This window comes from Mobula hypostoma, chromosome 18 (assembly GCF_963921235.1).
Source record: "Mobula hypostoma chromosome 18, sMobHyp1.1, whole genome shotgun sequence".
Lineage (NCBI taxonomy): Eukaryota > Metazoa > Chordata > Chondrichthyes > Myliobatiformes > Myliobatidae > Mobula > Mobula hypostoma.
Window position 1 is genome coordinate 54161969 of NC_086114.1, and position 23236 is coordinate 54185204.

A 23236-nucleotide genomic window follows, 5' to 3' on the forward strand; every position below is an offset into this window, starting at 1 on the left:
TGTCTACCGAGCAGCGCTCAGACAGGACAGAACAGGGCAGTGCACAGACGGGACAGGCAAGAGAGCTTGTCTGCCGAGCAGCGCTCAGACAGGACAGAACAGGGCAGTGCTCAGACGGGACAGGCAAGAGAGCTTGTCTACCGAGCAGCGCTCAGACAGGACAGAACAGGGCAGTGCACAGACGGGACAGGCAAGAGAGCTTGTCTACCGAGCAGTGCTCAGACAGGACAGAACAGGGCAGTGCACAGACGGGACAGGCAAGAGAGCTTGTCTACCGAGCAGTGCTCAGACAGGACAGAACAGGGCAGTGCACAGACGGGACAGGCAAGAGAGCTTGTCTACCGAGCAGTGCTCAGACAGGACAGAACAGGGCAGTGCACAGACGGGACAGGCAAGAGAGCTTGTCTACCGAGCAGTGCTCAGACAGGACAGAACAGGGCAGTGCTCAGACGGGACAGGCAAGAGAGCTTGTCTGCCGAGCAGTGCTCAGACAGGACAGAACAGGGCAGTGCACAGACGGGACAGGCAAGAGAGCTTGTCTGCCGAGCAGTGCTCAGACAGGACAGAACAGGGCAGTGCACAGACGGGACAGGCAAGAGAGCTTGTCTGCCGAGCAGTGCTCAGACAGGACAGAACAGGGCAGTGCACAGACGGGACAGGCAAGAGAGCTTGTCTGCCGAGCAGTGCTCAGACAGGACAGAACAGGGCAGTGCACAGACGGGACAGGCAAGAGAGCTTGTCTGCCGAGCAGTGCTCAGACAGGACAGAACAGGGCAGTGCACAGACGGGACAGGCAAGAGAGCTTGTCTGCCGAGCAGTGCTCAGACAGGACAGAACAGGGCAGTGCTCAGACGGGACAGGCAAGAGAGCTTGTCTGCCGAGCAGTGCTCAGACAGGACAGAACAGGGCAGTGCTCAGACGGGACAGGCAAGAGAGCTTGTCTACCGAGCAGTGCTCAGACAGGACAGAACAGGGCAGTGCACAGACGGGACAGGCAAGAGAGCTTGTCTACCGAGCAGTGCTCAGACAGGACAGAACAGGGCAGTGCACAGACGGGACAGGCAAGAGAGCTTGTCTACCGAGCAGTGCTCAGACAGGACAGAACAGGGCAGTGCACAGACGGGACAGGCAAGAGAGCTTGTCTACCGAGCAGTGCTCAGACAGGACAGAACAGGGCAGTGCACAGACGGGACAGGCAAGAGAGCTTGTCTACCGAGCAGTGCTCAGACAGGACAGAACAGGGCAGTGCACAGACGGGACAGGCAAGAGAGCTTGTCTACCGAGCAGTGCTCAGACAGGACAGAACAGGGCAGTGCACAGACGGGACAGGCAAGAGAGCTTGTCTACCGAGCAGTGCTCAGACAGGACAGAACAGGGCAGTGCACAGACGGGACAGGCAAGAGAGCTTGTCTACCGAGCAGTGCTCAGACAGGACAGAACAGGGCAGTGCACAGACGGGACAGGCAAGAGAGCTTGTCTGCCGAGCAGTGCTCAGACAGGACAGAACAGGGCAGTGCACAGACGGGACAGGCAAGAGAGCTTGTCTGCCGAGCAGTGCTCAGACAGGACAGAACAGGGCAGTGCACAGACGGGACAGGCAAGAGAGCTTGTCTGCCGAGCAGTGCTCAGACAGGACAGAACAGGGCAGTGCACAGACGGGACAGGCAAGAGAGCTTGTCTGCCGAGCAGTGCTCAGACAGGACAGAACAGGGCAGTGCACAGACGGGACAGGCAAGAGAGCTTGTCTGCCGAGCAGTGCTCAGACAGGACAGAACAGGGCAGTGCACAGACGGGACAGGCAAGAGAGCTTGTCTGCCGAGCAGTGCTCAGACAGGACAGAACAGGGCAGTGCACAGACGGGACAGGCAAGAGAGCTTGTCTGCCGAGCAGTGCTCAGACAGGACAGAACAGGGCAGTGCACAGACGGGACAGGCAAGAGAGCTTGTCTACCGAGCAGTGCTCAGACAGGACAGAACAGGGCAGTGCTCAGACGGGACAGGCAAGAGAGCTTGTCTACCGAGCAGTGCTCAGACAGGACAGAACAGGGCAGTGCTCAGACGGGACAGGCAAGAGAGCTTGTCTACCGAGCAGCGCTCAGACAGGACAGAACAGGGCAGTGCACAGACGGGACAGGCAAGAGAGCTTGTCTGCCGAGCAGCGCTCAGACAGGACAGAACAGGGCAGTGCACAGACGGGACAGGCAAGAGAGCTTGTCTGCCGAGCAGCGCTCAGACAGGACAGAACAGGGCAGTGCTCAGACGGGACAGGCAAGAGAGCTTGTCTGCCGAGCAGCGCTCAGACAGGACAGAACAGGGCAGTGCACAGACGGGACAGGCAAGAGAGCTTGTCTACCGAGCAGTGCTCAGACAGGACAGAACAGGGCAGTGCTCAGACGGGACAGGCAAGAGAGCTTGTCTACCGAGCAGTGCTCAGACAGGACAGAACAGGGCAGTGCACAGACGGGACAGGCAAGAGAGCTTGTCTACTGAGGCAGACAGTGGAGTGGTTGTGGGGTGAGATGTTGTTAAGCCCATATACAAAGTCAGGAATCAAAAGGTTGAAATGGTGGAACTCAGGTTCTGAGTTGTGCATATTTCAATGCAAGGAGTATTGTGGGAAAGGCTTGATTTAGGGCATGGATCAGCACGTGAAACTATGACTTATAGCATCAGTAGTGGGTAAGTTATTGGAAGGTATTCTAAAGTATTTGGATAGACAGGGACTGAGTAAGAATAGTCAACATGGCTATGTGAATGCTAGGTCACATCTAACCAATGTTAGACAAACTTTCAAAGAAGTTACCAAGAAAGTTGATGAAGGCAAGGCTTTGAATGTTGTCTTTGACAAGGTCTCACAAGGTAACTTAAGAAGGTAGGGGGCGTAGATGACAGCAAGAAGGATGTCAAAGCTTGCAATGGGATCTGGACCAGCTGGAAAAATGGGCTGAAAAATGACAGATTGCATTTAATGCAGACAAGTGTTGCACTTTGGAAGGACAAGCCAGGGTAGGACTTGTACGGTGAACGGTAGCACACTGAGGAATATGGTACAACAGATGGATCTGGGAATACAAATCCATAATTCCTTGAAAGTGGCACCACAGGTTGACAGGTCCATAAAGAGAGCTTTTGGCACATTAGCCTTCATAAATCAAAGTACAGGAGTGGGGATGCTATGCTGAAGATGTTGGTGAGGCCTAATTTGGACTATTGTGGGCAGTTCTAGTCACCTACCTACAGGAAATATATCAATAAGATTGAAAGAGTGCAGAGAAAATTTACAGGGATGTTGCCAGGACTTGAGGATCTGAATTATAGGGAAAAGTTGAATAGGTTATGACTTTATTCCTAGAGTGAAGGAGAATGAGGGGGAACTTGATAGAGAGATACAAAATTACGGGTACAGATACGGTAAATGTAGGCAGTCTTTTTCCACTGAGGTTGTGTGAGACTGGAACAAGAGGTCATGGGTTAAGAGTGAAAGGTGAAATGTTTAGGGGGGAACTTCTTCACTCAGGGAATGGTGAGAATGTGGAATGAGCTACCAGCAGAAATGGTGGATGCCGGTGTGATTTCAACATTTAAGAGAAATTTGGATAGGTACATGTTTGGGAGGGTTATAGAGGGCTATCATCCAGGTGCAGGTCGATTGGACTCGGCAGATCAATAGTTCAGCATAAACTAGATGGGCCTAAGGGCCTGTTTCTGGGCTATATTGTTCTATGACTCTATCAGGACTGGAAAGAAGTTAAATGCTGCCTGTCATGCTGAGTTCCCCCAGCATTTTGTAGTATTAGATAGGCTGGGAATGTTTTCCCTGGAGCAGAGGGTAACTGCAGAGGATTAGAAAATCATGAGGGGCATAGATAAGGCGAATGGTCAGTCTTTTTCCCAGGGTAGGGAGGTCTAAAACTAGAGGACATAGGTTTAAGGTGAGAACCACACATTCAGGACCTCAACTAAGCAGGAGTCACATTATATCTGCTTAGGAAGGCAGATTTACAACACTCCCATAGAGACATTGTCAGAGCTACCATACGGGGTTCCAAGAGACCACTACACCTTTAACAAGAAGTTGCACTGGTTTCTCATTGGATCCCATGGGAGGACAGATAGCGTGAATCTCCATGAGATTCCAAAGATCATGAAGATCGAAGAGAATTTTTCCAAATGTTCATTCCCAGTTGGTCCTGGGTTTCTCTCTCCCAGGATCTGTCCTAAAAGGTCTGCTGGGAGGGAATGAGGAGGTGATGGAGGAAAGGGACCATGTGTTTATTCCTGGGCCCGTGACCACCACGGAGTGTTCAATAGGTTGCTGGACCAGCTGAACTCCTGCCTAATCTAATGTGTGTTCAAAATAGAATGTTTTTATCCATGTTGGAGATTTATCAGTGAAGGGAAATGATTAATACTTCTTCCATTTTGCAGGAATTCCCATTCAACTCAATCATTTATCCTTCAGAGTCAGTCAACTTGCCAATTACATTTTAACTTCAAGCTCAGGGCCAGAGGGACATGACGTTCTCAAAGGGGGTGGGTGGCATGGTAGCACAGCAGTTAGCACAATCACTTTAGATTGCCAGCAATCACTGATTGGGTTTGATTCCCACTGCTGTCTGTAAAGAGTTTATACATTCTCCCCATGACCGCATGGGTCTCCTCCAGATGCTCTGGTTTCCTCTCGCTTTCCAGGGTCATGTGGTTAGAGTCAGAAAGTTGTGAGCATGCTATGCTGGTACCGGAAGCCTGGCGACACTGGTGGGCGGCCCCCAGCACAACTCTTAGACTGTAACTGCGTTGGTCATTGATGCAAAGCGATGCATTTCACTGTTTTGATATTTCGATGCAGATATGATGATTAAAGCTAATCTTAAAAATCAGTCCTAATAATTTGAAATCCTATCGCCTGTGTGTGGCTCTCTCTATGCAAGGGGTTCCCAACCTTTTTTATACCCCTCCAATTAACCAAGGGGTCTGTGGACTGCAGGTTGAAACCCCTGCTCTATGCCATCACCTGTTACCTTCATGTTAACCCCACTCACCTGTTTGGAGTTGGTGAGGTAGAGCTTGGCAGCCAAGTTAATGATCTGCAGTTTCACAATGTCTTCCTCGCTGGTGAAGGACTTGGCCATCTTCCGTAGTACGTCAGGTGCGATCTTGGGCACGTGCTCGCAATACTCGCCGATTAGCCAAAGTATGCTGGCCCTGGCCATTGGTACCTACTCAAAGGAAAGGAGGAGGGGGGTGGATCAGGGAAAATTCATCAGTTAAGAGGTTGGAACAGAAATTCCACTGCTCCCAAATATATTTGCTCCAAGAATGCGAGGTTAACATGGGTTGGACGCTCTATTACAAGTGAAACTGCCTGGTTTTCTTGGCTTCATAAATCTAGGGAAGACAACCTTCAGTCCCACCAAACTCGTGAGATCGAGGTGCGCTCGACCCCCCTCCAAACCTCAGTTTGTGTGGATGCTGTGTCATTTGCTACCGTTACAAATTAATGCCACGAAATAACAGACATACCATAACAAATAACTGCATACCATTAAAGGAATTATAATTAGGAATCTTAACTAAAGGGTTAGTAAAGAATAACAAAAAGAAAAGGACCCATTTTAGTTAAACAGTCAAATGTGCACACGTTGGAGTTCATCTTGAACTTCTCTGTCACTCACACGCTGGGCCCTCGGTCAACGTGAAAGCACACAGCACCTTCCAAACATCACGTGCAATCCATCTCGAACAAACAGGTCTCCCACCGGATCATATGCCAAGACCCGTTCTCCCAAGAGTCTTCTCTCTTCACCTCCTCTTGAACAAAAGCCCCAAGCCCAACCTTAGTGTCCCTTACCAGAGAAACTTCCCTAATCCGACCATCCTAATTGGACGACACACATTTCTCCTCTCTCTTATCTTCAACAGTAACCCAAACAAGCATGAAAACAGAACAGACAGCTCTTACAGAGCTGCCAAAATGAGAGACATAAAGCAGAACAGTGAGGAAACCAGGTCTCTTGTGATGTGCATCAGAGCGTGAGGTAGCAGGTGAGGAATGGGCTGGGAGCTGGGGTTGGGAGGACGGATCGGAGATCAGGGCATCTAGGGGGGATTGCTGGACTGGAATCCAAGGAGACGAGAGTGAGCTTTGTCCCAGATAGTGGGACAGAGGGGTGGATGATTTCAGAGTTAAGCCTCCCCCCACGGGAATTCCAGCGCTCTGTCCATGAAACCTGGTGGTGCAGACAAAGATGGACACTATTGCCCAATTTCTCTGAGAGCAGTGGGGCGTGCAAAGTGAAATCATTCTGTGCTCCTGACGCAGTTACAGACCTGGATCACTCCAGGGAGCCCTTGGAAAATTTAGAGGGACACAAAACAAGCTGGAAATGGTGGATATTATTTCACCCAAATAAAGCTGATGTCATTACATTGGAAGAAACAGCAGAATGAGGATGGACCTCTGGGTATCTTCTACCAGTCCCGGACGGTGTAATCCATGGCTGAGCAGTAACACTCTTGCCTTTGAGATAGGACATTATAGATTCAAGTCCCGCTCCAGTGACCTGCCCACAGAAGCAGGTGCAGTGCTGAGGGAGTTCTGCATTGTTGCATGTTCTGCAATATGCATTTCTCAATCAAATCAGCTCTGAACAAACTGAGAAAGCTGCTAACTGTGTCCGAAATCTACTGAGCCTTGTTATAATCTTCTCAGATGTGAATTCAGGGCCCCATGAGACAACTTTTATTGGCCTGAAAGCCCCTGCCTTCCACTTCTCAATGTGCGGCAGCTCAGCGGCATAGCCGGTAAAGGTGCATTCCCCACAGTTCCGGTGACCCAGCGACAGGGAGTTGGCGAGTCACGTGGCTACGGCAGAACAGGGTGGACAGGTCTCGGACACGGGTCCTGGCCGCCACTCACCATGATGTTGTCGATGAGCTTTGCCATGTGCCTGATGATGTCACTGTGCTGCGCAGGCTGCATCTGCAGCAGTTTCTTAATGACGACCACGGACTCTGCCACCACCAGCTCTGCAATGGAACGGCAGCATCGTTACAAAGCACTGGGGAACCCCAGCAACCATTCGTCACACTGTGGGCAAATGTACAACACACAAGGGAGGGTCCGAGCGGTGGGAAGACTCCCCAGCAAAGACAGAACGGAGTATCAGAAGAATTTCCGTCAGTCTGCCAGGTAAGAAACAAAGCCATTGGATTGCAAAGGAAGAAACAATCTGCTGGAGGTCAAGCAGCACCTGTGGGAGATAGGAACGGTCGTTATTTTGGGTCAAGACCCTGGATCAGATCTCTCCCACAGCTGTTCAACCCAGTGAACTCCTCTACCAGATTATTTCAGGCGCAGTCTCTCGTGCCTTGACGGGATTACCAGTATTTATTTACTTGGCGGTACAGCATGTAATTGACACTTCCAGCCCTAAGAGTTGTGCCGCCCCGCCCCGCAACCCCCGACAACGCTGATTTAACCCTAACCTAATCAAGGGACAATTTACAATGACCAATTAACCTACCCGGTATGCGGGAGGAAAGTGGAGCACTTGGAGAAATCCCAGGCATTCCACAGGAAGGACATACAGAGACTACTTACAGAAGGTGCCGGGACTGAACTCCAAAGCCCGATCCCTGAGCTGTAAATAGTGTTGCACTAACCGCTAAGCCACTGTGGCACTCCGGTAGCCACAGCAGAATAGTAGGAGGTAGAATGGGGAGGACACAGTGCTGGTGAGATCTTCTATCATAAGACAAAGGAGCAGAATTAGGCCATTCAGCCCATCGAGTCTCCACTGCCATTCTATCATGGCTCTTCTATTACATCTCTCAATTCTATTCTCCTGCCTGCTCCCTGTAACGTTTGACACCCTGACTAATCAGGAGCTTATGAACAGGAAGGATGCTGTCAGAAGCTCTCACTCGAACCCAACTCTGTCAGTGACGTGTGCAAGGAAATACTCAGTGGCCACCTTATTAGGTACACCTGCTCATTAATGCAAATTTCTAACTAGCCAATCACGTGGGAGCAACTCAATGCATAAAAGCATGCAGATGTGGTCAAGAGGTTCAGTTGTTGTTCAGACCAAACATAAAAATGGGGAAGAATGTGATCTAAGTGACTTTGAGCTTGGAATGATTATTGGTGCCAGACAGGGTGGTTTGAGTATCTCAGAAGACTGCTGATCTCCTGGGATTTTCACACACAACAATCTCTGGAGTTTACCGAAAGTGGTGGGAAAAACAAAAATATATCCAGTGAGTGGCAGCGCCTTGCTGATGAGAGAGGTCAGAGGAGAATGGCCAGACTGGTTCAAGCCAAAAGGAAGGCAACAGTAACTCAAAATGACCACATGTTACAACGGTGGTGTGCAGAACAGCATCTCCAAACTCGGAGCACGTCGACCTTGAAGTGGATGAGCTACAGCTGCAGAAGACAATGACCATACACTCACTGATCACATTATTAGGTACAGCAGGTACTTACCATCTCTGTTGGATAGCAGTTGGACTAGGCCATTAAGGCAGGTGTCCCGGACCTCATCGATGTTGGTAGCACAGCGGCCAATGGCCTGAATGGTGGCTGCCACAAAGTCCTTGTCCTGGCTCTTGATGTACGTCTAGAGAGGTGGGGAAAGGTGCTGGCTGGATAGTCAGGTTGTACTGCTCGATTCTCGCAACACTGGCCTCTAATCACTTCAGAATCAGTGGCCTGGCCTTGAAATTCCTTCCTTTAGTTTATCTCCCCGCCCCCCCCCACCCCAATCCATCTCTCACCTCCTCCTCATTTGTGCCTTGAAATCTGGCTCTTTGATCAGTCTTTTACAGTGAGGGAGATAGCTGGTGAGTCACAGAGCAAGAAAAGGCCTATTTAGTCTGTGCTGACCATCAGTGGCATTACATAGATCCTAATGTCAGATCTGGACCCAAAACATCAACCATCCCTTTGCCTCCGCAGAGGCTACCCAACCTTCTGAGCATTTCCAGCTTTTTCTGTTTTTACTTCAGATTTCCAGCATCTGTGTTCTTTGGATTTTCACTTACAGCTCGGCGTGCCTTGCTTTCTAGGTGATTAGCCTGCTGCTCCCTTCCCTCTGCACTCATAACTGTGTGGCTAAGCACAGCTCAAACGCCACCCACAAGTTCGCTGATGAGATCACTGTTGTTGGAAAAATCTCAGAGGACAACACGAAAGCACACAGGATAGAGACAGATTGGCTGGTCAAGTGATGTTGTAACAACCTTGGGACTAGATGCCAGCAAGACCAAGGAGTTGTTTGTGGAGTTCAGGAAAGGAAATTCAGGAGAACACATACCAGTCCTCATTGATGAGCAATTGCTGAATCCTCATTGATCGGTGGAGGCTGGGGGGTGGGGGGAGGATATTCAGAGGAGATATGATTGAATTACAAGGGGTGATTGATAAGTTTGTGGCCTAAGGTAGAAGGAGTCAATTTTAGAAAATCTAGAACATTTATTTTTCAACATAGTCCCCCTCCTACATGTACACACTTAGTCCAGCGGTTATGGAGTATACGGATCCCTTCTTTGTAGAAGTGGTCCACAGCAGGGGTGATTGATAAGTTCGTGGCCTAGGGTAGAAAGAGATGAGTTATTAACTTCAAGCTTCCTGTATTATCACTCAGAGTTGAACACCACGTGCAAATATCAAGAGCGTCTTGGACCTCCAGGCGTTCCACAACAGGGGTGATTGATAAGTTCATGGCCTAAGGTAGAAGGAAATTACGATTATGATTATGAAGACACGTAGTCCTCTTTTATTATCATTTAGTAATGCATGCATTAAGAAATGATACATTATTTCCTCCGGTATGATATCACAAAACACAGGACAAACCAAGACTGAAAAATCTGACAAAACCACATAATTATAACATGTAGTTACAAACAGTGTAACAATACCATAACTTGATGAAGAAGTCCGTGAGCACAGTAAAGTTCAAAGTTTCTCAAATGTCCCACATCACATCCAGACGGGAGAAGGAAGAAAAACTCTCCCTGCCATGCCGACCACAATCTGACTCTGAGTCATCCGAAAACTTCGAGCTCTGATCAGCTCTCTGACACCGAGTACTGAGCAGCATCTCTGTCCGAACGATTCGACCTCCTTCTCGGTTGCCAAAAGCAGGCAAGGCCGGGGATTTTGAGGCCTACCCTCTGAAAGATTCACGACCACACAGTAACAACAGCAGTGAACGGACGTTTCAGAAATTTCTCCAGATGTTCCTCTGTGCTTTCACGTCCATTCTCCATCAAATCAGAATTGCCCACGGCCCCTATTTAATGGATATGATATCATTTTTCACCGGAGAGCTGCGCACGCGTGGCGCACTGCCATCTTCTCCTCCCGCCGATGAGTTATACAGCTCTCGTTACATGCACGTGCAGTTCAACTCTGAGTGAAAATGCTAAAGTTTGAAGTTTCTCCTCATCTCCTTCTACTTTAGGCCATGTACTTATCAACCACCCCTGCTGTGGACTGCTGGCTGGTGGCATAGTGGCATCAGTGCCGGACTTTGGAGCGGAGGTTCCCGAGTTTGAATCCAGCCGGCTCCCTTGCACACTTTCCATCCGTGCTGGGTTGAGCGTCGAGCTAGCAACTCAGCCTCATAAAAATAAGAAAGCCTGCTAAAAAAACACTGTCATGATGGCGTCCCGATGACTCCACTCAGAGTTAAGGGCTTTCTTCTACTTTGGACTACTTTCTGAAGGTCCAAGATGCCGTCTTCTACAAAGAAGGGATCCGTATGCTCCACGACCACTGGACTAGGTGTGTAAATGTAGGAAAAATAAATGTGCTAGGTTTTTTCTCAAATTGACTCCTTCTACTGTAGGCCACAAACTTATCAATCACTCCTTGTATATAAAATTATGAGGAGCTAGACTGCAGGAATCTTTTGCCCTCATCAGAAGTGAATTAAACTAGAGAACTCGGGTTTAGGGTCAATGGGAAGACATACAGAGGAGTCAGAAGGAGATCTTTTTCACCCAGAGAGTGCTGAGCACCTGGGACACACTGCTGGAGTGGTAGAAGTTGCATCACAGAACTGTATAGAACTTGTGCTGGAAGATGGGACTAAAACAGACAGGTGGCCAGTGGTCAACATTGACATGCTGGGCCAAATGGCCTGCTTGCACGCTGTATGATTCTAGAACTCTACAAGCTGTCTACCACAGCGGAGTCAAGTCTCTACACCACTGCTCATTCCGGACAAGCTGCGTTGGAGACATTGAGAACAGGGCTGGCAGTTCTCCCCGGGGATCTGTCAATGGAAGGTCTCATCACTCAAGGTTCAGTCTCCATCCTCCCCAGCTACCCGAAGCAACAACTTAGCAAAACCGTTCGAAACAAAGGCAAGAATAAAAATTTCATGCAAACCCTCTCCCTGATTTCCATCTGGTTACTTGCAAAGGTGACTACACAGGACTACATCACAAAATTAGGTAATCTTTTCCCAATGAATCTATGCATGCCTCTAGTAACGCAAACCCATTAGTCCTGTTTCCTGCTCCTTTTATATCCACAAATTGTTTCTCCATTCTAATTTATGTAGTCTTTGACACATGAAAAAAATCACAATTAATCTGTACAAAGGTAAATCCATTAAAATCAAAGTGACCAAGAGATTAATCTAGAGCTTGTGACACTGACACTGTCTTGGGTGCTGTCTACGGGCAATATGCATGTTCTTCCTGTGACTGTGGCTCCCTCTCACCAAACCCACATCCCGAGGGCCTCATTTTCCTCCCACGCTCCAAAGTGCGCAGGTCGGTGGGTTAACTAGCCGCTATAAATCATCCCTGGTGAGAAACTGTGTGAGAGATTCTGGAAGGAATTGATGGGAATGGAGGGGGGTGGAATTAAGAAGTGGATTAATGTAGGAATACTGTAAATGAATAATTGGTAGTCAGCACAGACTCGATGGGCTGAATGGCCTGTTTCTGTCCTGTTTAAGAAAGATGAAAAGTGAATGCAGAATCTCCTCTTCAACCATGGAATCTGGAAGTCATCTCACCCCTCTGGCAGCTGCTCCACCAGCCCTAGTGTTGTAGCGATTTCTCAAACTTCCAATAATGTCCCACCCCCTCCCCTTCACCATTCCCCATCCCCTTTTCTCTCTCTCACCTCATCTCCTTGCCTGCCCATCGCCTCCCTCTGGTGCTCCTGCCCCCCTTTTCTTCCTTCCATGGCCTTCTGTCCTCTCCGATCAAATTCCCCCTTCTCCAGCCTGTATCTCTTTCACCAATCAACTTTCCAGCTCTTTACTTCACCCCTCCCATTTCCAGTTTCAGCCATCACCTTGTGTTTCTCCCTCCCCTCACCTTTTAAACCTGCACCTCATCTTTTTTTTCCTCCAGTCCTGCTGAAGGGTCTCAGCCCAAAATGTGGACTGCACTCTTTTCCATAGATGCTGCCCAGCCTGCTGAGGTTCCTCCAGCATTTTGTGCGTGTTCCCTACTGTTGCCAGCCTGGCTTTCTTTACTTGAGTTACATTGGAGCCAATACCCATAAGACCTCAGTCTGACCTCTCGTTTAAACTGAAGCATTCAGATCAAAGAGAGATGGTTACTCGTCCATAGGCTTCCTGGAGGCCACCAGAAGGCAAACTGGTCAAACAGGGAACTCCTGGGAAGGTTGCTCACCCGAGAATCCATGCTGACAAGACCCTTAATGTGGGACATTCTTTGAAGGATGTCTTGGTCAGCATGGAGCAGGTTGCCTTTAGGATCTGTTCTTGCTGTATGACTCTAAATCCTGGGATTTCTGTACGTGGGTGAAGTGGGAAGCGGGGAATACCCAAGCTGGCCTGACTGGGACACACAGGAGAGCTGTGTAATAGGTGGTTAAAGCTGCCCGATGCATCACCAGCACCCATCTACTCACCATCCAGGACATGTATACAGAAAGGTGCCGGAAAAAGACCAGCAATATCACGCAGGATCCCACCCACCCTGCTTACAGAAATCAGGAGGGACGGACTACGGGGGTATAAATACCGCCGGACTAGACCTGTCTAGGCATCATCCCTGACGAAGATGGCAGAGTTCGTCATTGAAACGTCGATTATAATCAACATCTGTACCCAGCTGGAAGCCCGAGAAGAGTTTATTCATCACATATGCCAGGAAAGCATGAGACCCTTTCTAAGCATTAGATCCTTTTTTTTAAATGGACTGTTTTTCCCACCCCCAGAGAAGAGGCTATGTGGCACCAACGCCAGAAACACCAGACTCAAAAACAGTTACTTCCACCAAGCTGTCAGGCTGATCAACACCTTCACCCACTAACCTACCCCCACCACCCCTCCATACACATCACCCACCGTCACTTCACATACATAAAAGCAGTCCATGTATACAACAGTTATTGTACATTGCGTTTCATAGCGTTGATTTTATTCTTAAGTTTATTGTGTTTCTTTATTGTGTTTTCATGCTGCATGGGATCGATGAAACAATTATTTTGTACTGTTTTACACTCGTCCACTGAACAATGACAACAAACAATCTTGAACCTTGTTATCTTTGTCAGAGAGCACACTGTCCTCACCCACTGAAAGGCTAATGTTCTTCAAACAGAACCTACAGCTCTGAGGGACAGCTTTATACCATTGCTCCTGTACTGTTTTGGGTTTACACTTCACAGCAGGCAGCTTCTGACCTATTTGCTTCTTCTCACCACCACCCCCCCACCGCCCCCAACGCTCCACTCGTCTGTTTAATTAACATCCCCTTGTAAACGTCTCGGCTCCAGTTCTGCCTTGATGTACTCCTGGAGATCTAATCACACAACAACCCAGCTGATGAATTTGATCATGTGATGCATAATGTACCACATTTCATTTCCTTGCCAATTACTGTGTTTCCTTTCATTCAGTGTGCTCGCATGTCCCAGTTCAAACATCTACTGTCTTACAACAATATGGGGGAAAGAAAATAAAAGTTAAACGATACTCTGAAGTTGCTGCAACATTGCACAGCCTGTAGAGCCACTGCCTGTCATCTGCAGCGATCCTGGTTCAGTGCTGACTTCGTGTGGAGTTTGCACATCCACCCTCTGACTCTGTGGCTTTCCCTTGCTCCAGCTTCCTCCCAAATCCCAAAGATGACCAGGCTGGTAGGTTAATTAGCAGAAATATGTGGGTGAGTGATGGATCCTGAGGACAGATAATGGGAATGCTGGGAGAATAAGGTTGTGGGAGAGTAAGTGGGGGATTGAGTCAATGGGTTAGTGGGGCTACTGGTCTATAATTTCCTTTCTGCTGCCTTACTCCTTTCTTTAAAGAATGGAGTGACATTTGCAGTTTTCCAGTCCTCTGGCACCATGGCAGAGTCCAATGATTTTTGATCAATCATTGCCAATGCCACCACATTCTCTAATGCTACCTCTTTCAGAACCCTAGGGTGTAGTTCCTCTGGTCCGGGTGATCTATGTACCTTTAGATCTTTCAGCTTTTTGAGCACCTTCTGTATTGTAACAATAACTGCACCCACTTCTCTTCCTTCATACACTACAACATCAGGCATACTGCCAGTGTCTTCCACAGTGAAGACTGATGCAAAATACTCATTTAGTTCATCAGCCATCTCCTTATCCCCCGTTATTATTTCTCCTGCCTCATTTTCTAGTGGTCTTATATCCACTCTTATTTCTCTTTTATTTTTAACATACTTGAAAAAACTTTGATATTATTTGCTAGCTTGCTTTCATATTTCATCTTTTCCCTTCTAATGATTTTTTTAGTTGCTCTCTGTAAGTTTTAAAAAGTTCCTAATCCTCTATCTTCCGACTAATTTTTGCTTTGTTGTATGCCCTTTCTTTTGACTTGAGTATTTCTTCAATTTTGGAATACACATGTCCTGCACCTTCCTCATTCTCCCCAGAAATGCACGCCATTGCTGCTCTGCTGACATCCCTGCCCAGCAGCTCCTTCTAAGTTACTTTGGCCAACTCCTCTCTGTATTTTCCCTTACTCCACTGAAGTACTGCTACATCAGACTTTACTTTCTCCCTAACAAATTTTAAGTTGAAAGCCCAACTAAATGAATCCCTTCTACCAACTATTCCCTTTATTTCAAGGATATTTATATGCCTACCCAAGAACATTTTGAACACCTCAGTTGTATTTGGCTGCACCATTACTCCAGGTAGCACATCCAGCCACCCATCACAGCCTGTGAAGAAACCACATTTCCTTTGATCCCCTAGATCCCCTCTCACCATGTCCTCTGGTATGAGACAGTTCAACCCTCTGATGAAGATACTGCATGTCTATTTATGCCTCACATGATCTTATAAACCTCAAACTTCTCCCGACTCCAGAGAAAACAAGATTGTACAACTTTTCTGTATAGTAAATGTCTTCCAAGTCAGGTAGCATTCTGGTAAACCAGATCTGCATACTCTCTAAACCCTTGAAATCTTTCCCATAATGGTTGTTTGGGGGGGGGGGGGCAGAACTGAATGCAGATGTGGCCTAACTGGAATTTTATAAAGCCGCAATATAACTTCCCAACTCTTGAACTCAATCACTCAACTCATAAAGGCAAGCATGCCTGCTTTACCGCCCTATCAACCTTCCTGCTCCTTTCAACACTCCAAACTGATTGTTCCCCTTGTGATTTCCTGGCCACTCTTCTGTCTCCACTGACCACTTGTCTTGAGGTGACTATATTTGTCCTCTTACCCCTTCCCTCCCCTCCCCAAGTCAGGGACCCAGATGGACCTTTCAGGTGAAACAGTCACTGGCACTTAGTGCACAGCAGTGCCCCCGAGTGTCCAGCTGATGCCACTACAACTCCCCAATCACTCCCACCCCGACAGCTGCACAAATGCAACCAGACCCGTAAACTTGAGAAACCACATCTCATCTTCGCCCTGCGGTCACTGCAGCCTTCCTGGCCCAGAACTGAGTCATCCAACTTCAGGTGACTTGTTGACTGTCTGAATCAGACTGGTCACTTTAAACCATACAATCAAAAGACACTGAAGCAAAATCAGGTCATTCAGCCCATCAAGTCTGCCCTGCCATTCGAACATGACAGATTTATTTTTCCTCTTAACCCCATTATTCTGCGTTCTCCCCACAACATTTGATGCCCTTACTAATCGAGAACGTATCAACTTGCGTTTTAAATATATTGAATAATAGCCGTCCGTGGCAATGAATTCCACAGATTCAGTACCAGGGTGCTCAAAGCCTGTGCCCCTCAGCTATGTGGAGTACTTCGCCATGTATTCAACCTGAGCCTGAGGCTCCAGAGGGCTCCTGTACTGTGGAAGACATCCTGCCTCGTCCCTGTGCCGAAGACGCCGCGCCCCAGCGGCCTCAATGACTACAGACCGGTGGCATTGACCTCCCACATCATGAAGACCCTGGAGAGACTTCTTCTGGAGCTGCTCCGGCCTATGGTCAGGCCACACTTAGATCCCCTCCAGTTCACCTACCAGCCCCGACTAGGAGTTGAGGATGCCATCGTCTACCTGCTGAACCATGTCTACGCCCACCTGGACAAGCCAGCGAGCACTGTGAGGGTCATGTTTTTTGACTTCTCCAGTGCGTTCAACACCATCCGCCCTGCTCTGCTGGGGGAGAAGCTGACAGCGATGCAGGTGGATGCTTCCCTGATGTCATGGATTCTTGATTACCTGACTGGCAGACCACAGTACGTGTGCTTGCAACACTGTGTGTCAGACAGAGTGATCAGCAGCACTGGGGCTCCACAGGGGACTGTCTTGTCTCCCTTTCTCTTCACCATTTACACCTCGGACTTCAACTACTGCACAGAGTCTTGTTATCTTCAGAAGTTTTCGGATGACTCTGCCATAGTTGGATGCATCAGCAAGGGAGATGAGGCTGAGTACAGGGCTACGGTAGGAAACTTTGTCACATGGTGTGAGCAGAATTATCTGCAGCTTAATGTGAAAAAGACTAAGGAGCTGGTGGTAGACCTGAGGAGAGCTAAGGTACCGGTGACCCATGTTTCCATCCAGGGGGTCAGTGTGGACATGGTGGAGGATTACAAATACCTGGGGATATGAATTGACAATAAACTGGACTGGTCAAAGAACACTGAGGCTGTCTACAAGAAGGATCAGAGCCGTCTCTATTTCCTGAGGAGAGTGAGGTCCTTTAACATCTGCCGGACGATGCTGAGGATGTTCTACGAGTCTGTGGTGGCCAGTGCTATCATGTTTGCTGTTGTGTGCTGGGGCAGCAGGCTGAGGGTAGCAGACACCAACAGAATCAACAAACTCATTCGTAAGGCCAGTGATGTTGTGGGGATGGAAAGGGACTCTCTGACGGTGGTGTGTGAAAAGAGGATGCTGTCCAAGTTGCATGCCATCTTGGACAATGTCTCCCACCCGCTACATAATGTACTGGGTGGCACAGGAGTACATTCAGCCAGAGACTCATTCCACCGAGATGCAACACAGAGCGTCATAGGAAGTCATTCCTGCCTGTGGCCATCAAACTTTACAACTCCTCCCTTGGAGGGTCAGACACCCTGAGCCAATAGGCTGGTCCTGGACTTATTTCCTGGCATAATTTACATATTACTATTTAACTATTTATAGTTTTATTACTATTTATTATTTATGGTGCAACTGTAACGAAAACCAATTTCTCCTGGGATCAATAAAGTATCACTATGACTATGACTAGATTCACCACCCTCTGGCTAAAGAAATTCCTCCTTATCTCTGTTCTAAAGGGATCTTTTTCTAGTCTGAGGCTCCGCTCCTCCTCACCTGGAATTCCCGGAGAATCGTTGATATGTTAGTTTCACTGGCCAGGTTTGTCAGCACCTCCAACTGTGCAAGACAAGGAAAGAAGAGTCAAAATGTAGTCTCATCGTAGAGAGTCAACATTGTCTGTAACAGTGGCTCACCTTCAGCACCTTAATCTGGGTAGGGTCTGTGGACCTGATGTAAAAACTCTTCAGATGAGGCTCAAACATTCCCTGAGGAATAAAAAGCTGAAGATTATGAAGAGTCTCTGGCCGATAGTAACCTGCTACTCTATGCTTGAATCAAGGACCACACACAGAGATATGAACGACAACTTCAATTAGATCTCCACACCACCATCCCTGGTCTCCCCCCTCTATTCTCCTTATCACTTGCTGCTCGTGGACCATGCACAGCATAGACAACACTCCACTCTTCACACCTTGTCATTCACTGAGGGAATGATGAGTCTAATCACTGCTCTCCAGTCGGGTCCCTGCAGGTTTAAGTGTGCACCTTGTTCCCTATGGAAGATCACTGCTGAATCTACCCTATGTCATTGACAGAACGTCGTAGCCCCCAGCAACTTACAGACCTGTACCCAGCATCAGACACATGCGAGAATGCAGATGCTGGAACTCTGCAGAATCAAACCCAAAGTGCTGGAGGAAGTCAGTAGGTCAGGCCCCATCTGTAGGGGAAAATGAACAGTTGACTTTTCATCTGATGTGCCCGAAGCACTGAATGTTCCTTTCCATAGATGTTGCCTGACCCGCTGAGTTCCTCCAGCATTTTGTGAAACCCCAGCTCCAGTTACCTTTGACCTTTCTCATCAGGTCACCAATGAAACCAGTTTCTTCTCAGATCTAGCAAAACCTTCCTTCATTTTCAGTACCTCCGCTAAATCTCCCCTTAAGTTTCAGATCTTCAAGCAACACAATCCCTTCAGACCCTACAGTCATTCATTCTTGTACAATTTGAGCTACATTCATGGTTCCTCTTGAACTGGTCTGGTGATTACCCCACCAGTGCGTTATCCTCCCTCGGAGTACCTGAACATCAGAGTTGCACAGTATGGATACAGGCCCCCTCCTCCAACACCCGCACCCCCCCCCAGCCAACTCAATTTTCACAATCAACCACCCACTGACATTAATCCCATTTATTCTCCCCACATTCCCATCAACACCAACCCCCCCCACCCGAGGCTTCCACAACTCACCCACACACCAAGAGCAATCTACAGTGGCTAAATATGCTGTAACTTTCCAACTTGGGAGGAAATTGGAGCACCCAACAAAACCCCACACAATTGGGAGTGTGCAAACCACATGGACGACGACTGGAGACCAGGATTGAACCCAGGCCACTGGAGCCGTGAGGCAGCTGCACTACCTGCTGCATCCCTTCGCAAAGCTGACTTAACCCCCAACGTTAGGCCTCCCTCCCTCACAATCGGGAGTTAACAGTCAGGTGAAGATCGCTGGTGAATAGAATAATGTTCAACAACCCACAGATAATCGCATCAGACCGACAGAGTCTTATCTCCACTTCTGCTCGAGCGATCAGGGTAGTGACTCACCCGGCGTTTGATCGACATGGAGGCAATGTTCTGCAGAACCACGTACTGCACCTCACTATGTGGAAAGTCAGAGAGGAAGAGGGAGTGAGCACAGGTGAACGAGCCGTAACCCCCAAACCCCAAGCACACATGCCACAACTTCAGACTTTCTATGCTCCAAACAAGGAGGACACAGGGAATGCACGGACAATTTGGACCAAGATCCCTCGACAGTACTCCAGAGCTTGGGAGCTCTCCCTGTCCTCCTGGAAAGTGCCTGTATCTGCACCAATGGCATACAGTCTGATGAGTGGGTTGTTGCCATGGCACAGTTTGAGGGATCTTGCTGTGTACAGATTGGGTGCGGTGTTGCTGACGACGCGATCTGTCAGTAGACCCCAGCTGGTGCAGAGCACTTGGGGAGAGCGCAGAGGTTGTGAAAGCCATTCTACAAATGCAAGCATCTGTCTGTTTAATCCTGAGGGAGTGTGGAAGCGGGAGCTTAGTTAGTGGGATTGCTCCTGGAACGAACAGGAGGAGGAGGATTTGCATCCACAATCCATCCAACTCCTGGACCCCATCAACAGTGCAGAAGGTGGCAGGGGATGAGGGACGAGCAGTGTAGGTCTCCCTTGCTCACTGAAGAGAGCGGGAGCTGTCCCAATAATGACAGTGGCTATGAAGGGATCGACACACATCACAGGAGGAGGCCCATTGGCCCACAGGGCTCATGCTAGCCCCCGGAGAGAAATCCCATCAATCTCTACTGCTCCTCCTTATTTCACTGCAACTCTCTTGCATGTCCCAAACATCTCTCCAACTCACGTACACAACAGGCGCGATTTAAAGTGGCCAACTAACGCACCAACTGCATCTTTGGGATGTGTGGAGTAACCGGAGTAACCCTGCTGCTCACAGGGGGAGCATGCAAACTCCACGCAGTCAGCACCGTGGTCAAGATCGAATCCAGGTCTCTGGCACTGAGGGGCAGGGGCTTTACCAGTTGTACCGCTGTAGATGAAAGGTGCTGGGGGGTGGGTGGTGTAGAAGGGGGCAGAGGAGTGGGGACAAACAGCACAGGTCTCCCCTGGTCACTGAAGAAGGTGGGAGCTGTTCCGATGATGATGGGAGTGGGCTGTGGGACAGGAGGAGAAGCCAGGGTCTGGGTGGTTTGAGGCCTCTCCTCCAGCCGCCAGCAGGGTAGGGATGGGTGGTTTGATCATTCCGAGCTGGGGAGGGGAGTCAGCGGAAGCCTCCTCACCAATAACACTGGAACCAGGAGGAGGCTGGACAGTAAAGTGGACTGCATGCACTCGAGGGGCAGAATAGACTCTTGGCACCATTCCATTGGCTGAACCCTGTGTCTCTGCAGGTCGGTTTGCCTGTAGACTGTAAGTATATACCTCATGGGTGGGTCATTCTGACTGTGCTGTTCACTCCATGATGAGCTGCAGCTGGCTGTACACCTTCAGGGCCAGTGAGGCTGTGCGTGTTGGAGGTTGATTCAGTCTGGCAATGTACCACTGAAAGGTTCTGCCTGACAGTCCAGAGCACACAAGTCTGGTTGTGGATCCCAGGTTGGGGTGGGAGGGGGGGCAGTCTGACTGAACAGCTTTGGGTTAGGGCAGGTCTGACTGTAAAGCCCTAGGGGGTGCAGTCTCGCTGTACAGCCCTAGGAGTAGGACAGTCTGACTGTACACCCCTGGGCGGGGGGTTTGTTATCTGACTGTATAGTTTTGGACACTAGGACAGTCTGACTGTACACCCCTGGGTGGAGGGTGGGGTGTTATCTGACGAGGGGTTGTTATCTGACTGTACAGCCCTGGGAGGAGGAGAGAAGCAGTCTGACCGCACAGTCTCAGGAGTGGCACAAACTGACCAAAACAGCCGTCCCAATGCATTCTGACTCACATTCTCTCACCTCATATCTGTTCTAGCCCTATTCCTGACGGGTGAGTGGGGAATCTTGGAGGGAGAGAAGCCCCTGGTCAGGGCGGCACTGACGGGGGTGGGGAGGGTCAGGGGTCAATCCTGCCTGCTTGCCTGCTGGACGATTCTGTCTCCAGACAGCCGCGCGCCTCCCCTCCCCCACCTGTACCTGTGGCTGCGCAGCAGACGGACCAGGGCCTTGGCGATGACTCCGACCTCTGCCCTGGGTGCCAGGTGGAAGTAGAGCTGGGCTACGGCCATCACCACCTGTGGGAGCAGCCAACAGTGAAGGGCCAGTCATGGTCAGGGGGCAGCTCAGATTCACTCCTGTACTCCCAACTCCTGATTTCACAGTATCTGCCCTCAATTGTCCTTCCACTGTTTGTTCTAGTCCATGCCCAGTATTCCCAGTGTCTCCGAGTATTCCCAGTGTAATACACCCAGTATTCCCAGTCTCCATGTCTGTCCTCAATCTCCTAGTATTCAATCCCAGTATTCCATTTTCTGCTCCCAATTACATTCCCATAATCCCAGCGACTGTTCCCAATATTCCTGGCCTCAGCTCCCAGTATTAACTGTAACTGTTCCCAGTTTTTCTCATACTTGTCCTTAGCATTTTTGGCGTTTGCTGAGAGCATTCCTGTATAAACTTCTGCGTCCTAATACCAGCTCCTGGTATTCCCAGAAACAGCCCTGGAATTCCCAGTGCCGGCCTGCTCTGTGTTCTCTGCTGCCCAGATGTTACATTGCCTCTGCTCTCTGCTACCTTGGAGCTGACGGACAGCCCTCCCATCTGTGCTTCCCACCCTCCCTTCCCCTTCCCAAAGGGGCAGCCCCCCCTCCAGCAGCCAAGAAGCAAAGCTGAGTCACCCAGTCTAATGGAGCAAACCTGCCCCCCGCAACACCTTCTCCACACCAACCCCTCCAAGTCAATGGATGACCCCTACTCACCAGCCCACACCCCAACTAGTCCTGGCCTCAACCACGCACAAAATGCCAGAGGAAATCAGCAGCTCAGGAGTCCTGACGAAGTGTCGACTGTTTATTCATTTCCATCGATGCTGCCTGACCTGCTGAGCTCCTCCGGGATTTCGTTGTGCTGCTTTGGACTTGCAGCATCTGCAGAATCCCCTGTACCCAGCCACCAGAAACTGGAAGCGAGCCTGGAAAGGCTTAAATTCTGTTTGTACTATGTCTGCACATTGATTTGTTGGCAAACATAATACCTGACTTACAGCAACTGGTTAACCGTGATACAAGATGCATTATGGAAACTGCCGTGAATCCTGAAAACCACAAACACCATTTCTGTGGACATACGGAAATTGTATGAAAGCTCAGTGTGTGAAGTGTAATAAACACTAATGGAACACTGTTATAATCACTCAAGACAGGTCACAACCACTCTGGTAACCCAATAAGGCAAGGACTGGCACTGTGGCAGCTGTAAACAGGTCACAACCACTCTGGTAACCACCACAACCACTCTGGTAACCAGCAACATTGTGGCAGCTGTGAACAGGTCACAACCACTCTGGTAATGAGCAACGCAAGAACTGGCACTGTGGCAGCTGTGAAGGCCATCCCATCCTGAGGACCACATCTGGACAGCACAGAGGAGCTGCCACATGAACATCTGGATATCATGGCAGCTCTCAGTCTGACATCAGCTCAGTTTTATTGTCCAGGGAGGTGGTCAGACATAAACTGCAAACCATTGAATGTTAGATACATTAAAGTTGAGGTCTCACTGCAAATTGCATGAACACAAAGTGTTTATTGGATGAGGGAATTGAGGAGATAGTGCAGGAGACTGGTGCTGACTGGAAGATGCAACAGCCAGAAGGGGTCGAGCGTCTTCCTCCTGTTTAATACTCCTCATGCCCACACTGTTAATCCATTTTTCTCCTGCATTCAGTGTGTGGCTGTCACCTGAAAGGCCAGGATTTAGTGCACATTCCTGATCACCTCCCATTTCCACAGAGAGAG

General features: G+C 49.1%; 1 protein-coding gene across 8 annotated transcripts in view; it reads right to left on the reverse strand.

The window, feature by feature from the left end:
* Positions 1-23236, reverse strand: part of LOC134358546 (AP-3 complex subunit beta-2) — a 170397-nt gene that overhangs the window by 58283 nt on the left and 88878 nt on the right. For all 8 annotated transcript variants that reach the window (XM_063070901.1, XM_063070897.1, XM_063070899.1 and 5 more), the window contains 7 exons: positions 21417-21514; positions 19340-19394; positions 17919-17990; positions 17779-17841; positions 8491-8623; positions 6919-7028; positions 5042-5218 (listed from right to left, as the gene is read on the reverse strand). In XM_063070901.1, coding sequence (XP_062926971.1) covers positions 5042-5218; positions 6919-7028; positions 8491-8623; positions 17779-17841; positions 17919-17990; positions 19340-19394; positions 21417-21514 — 708 coding nt within the window. The remainder of the gene's footprint in view (positions 1-5041; positions 5219-6918; positions 7029-8490; positions 8624-17778; positions 17842-17918; positions 17991-19339; positions 19395-21416; positions 21515-23236) is intronic.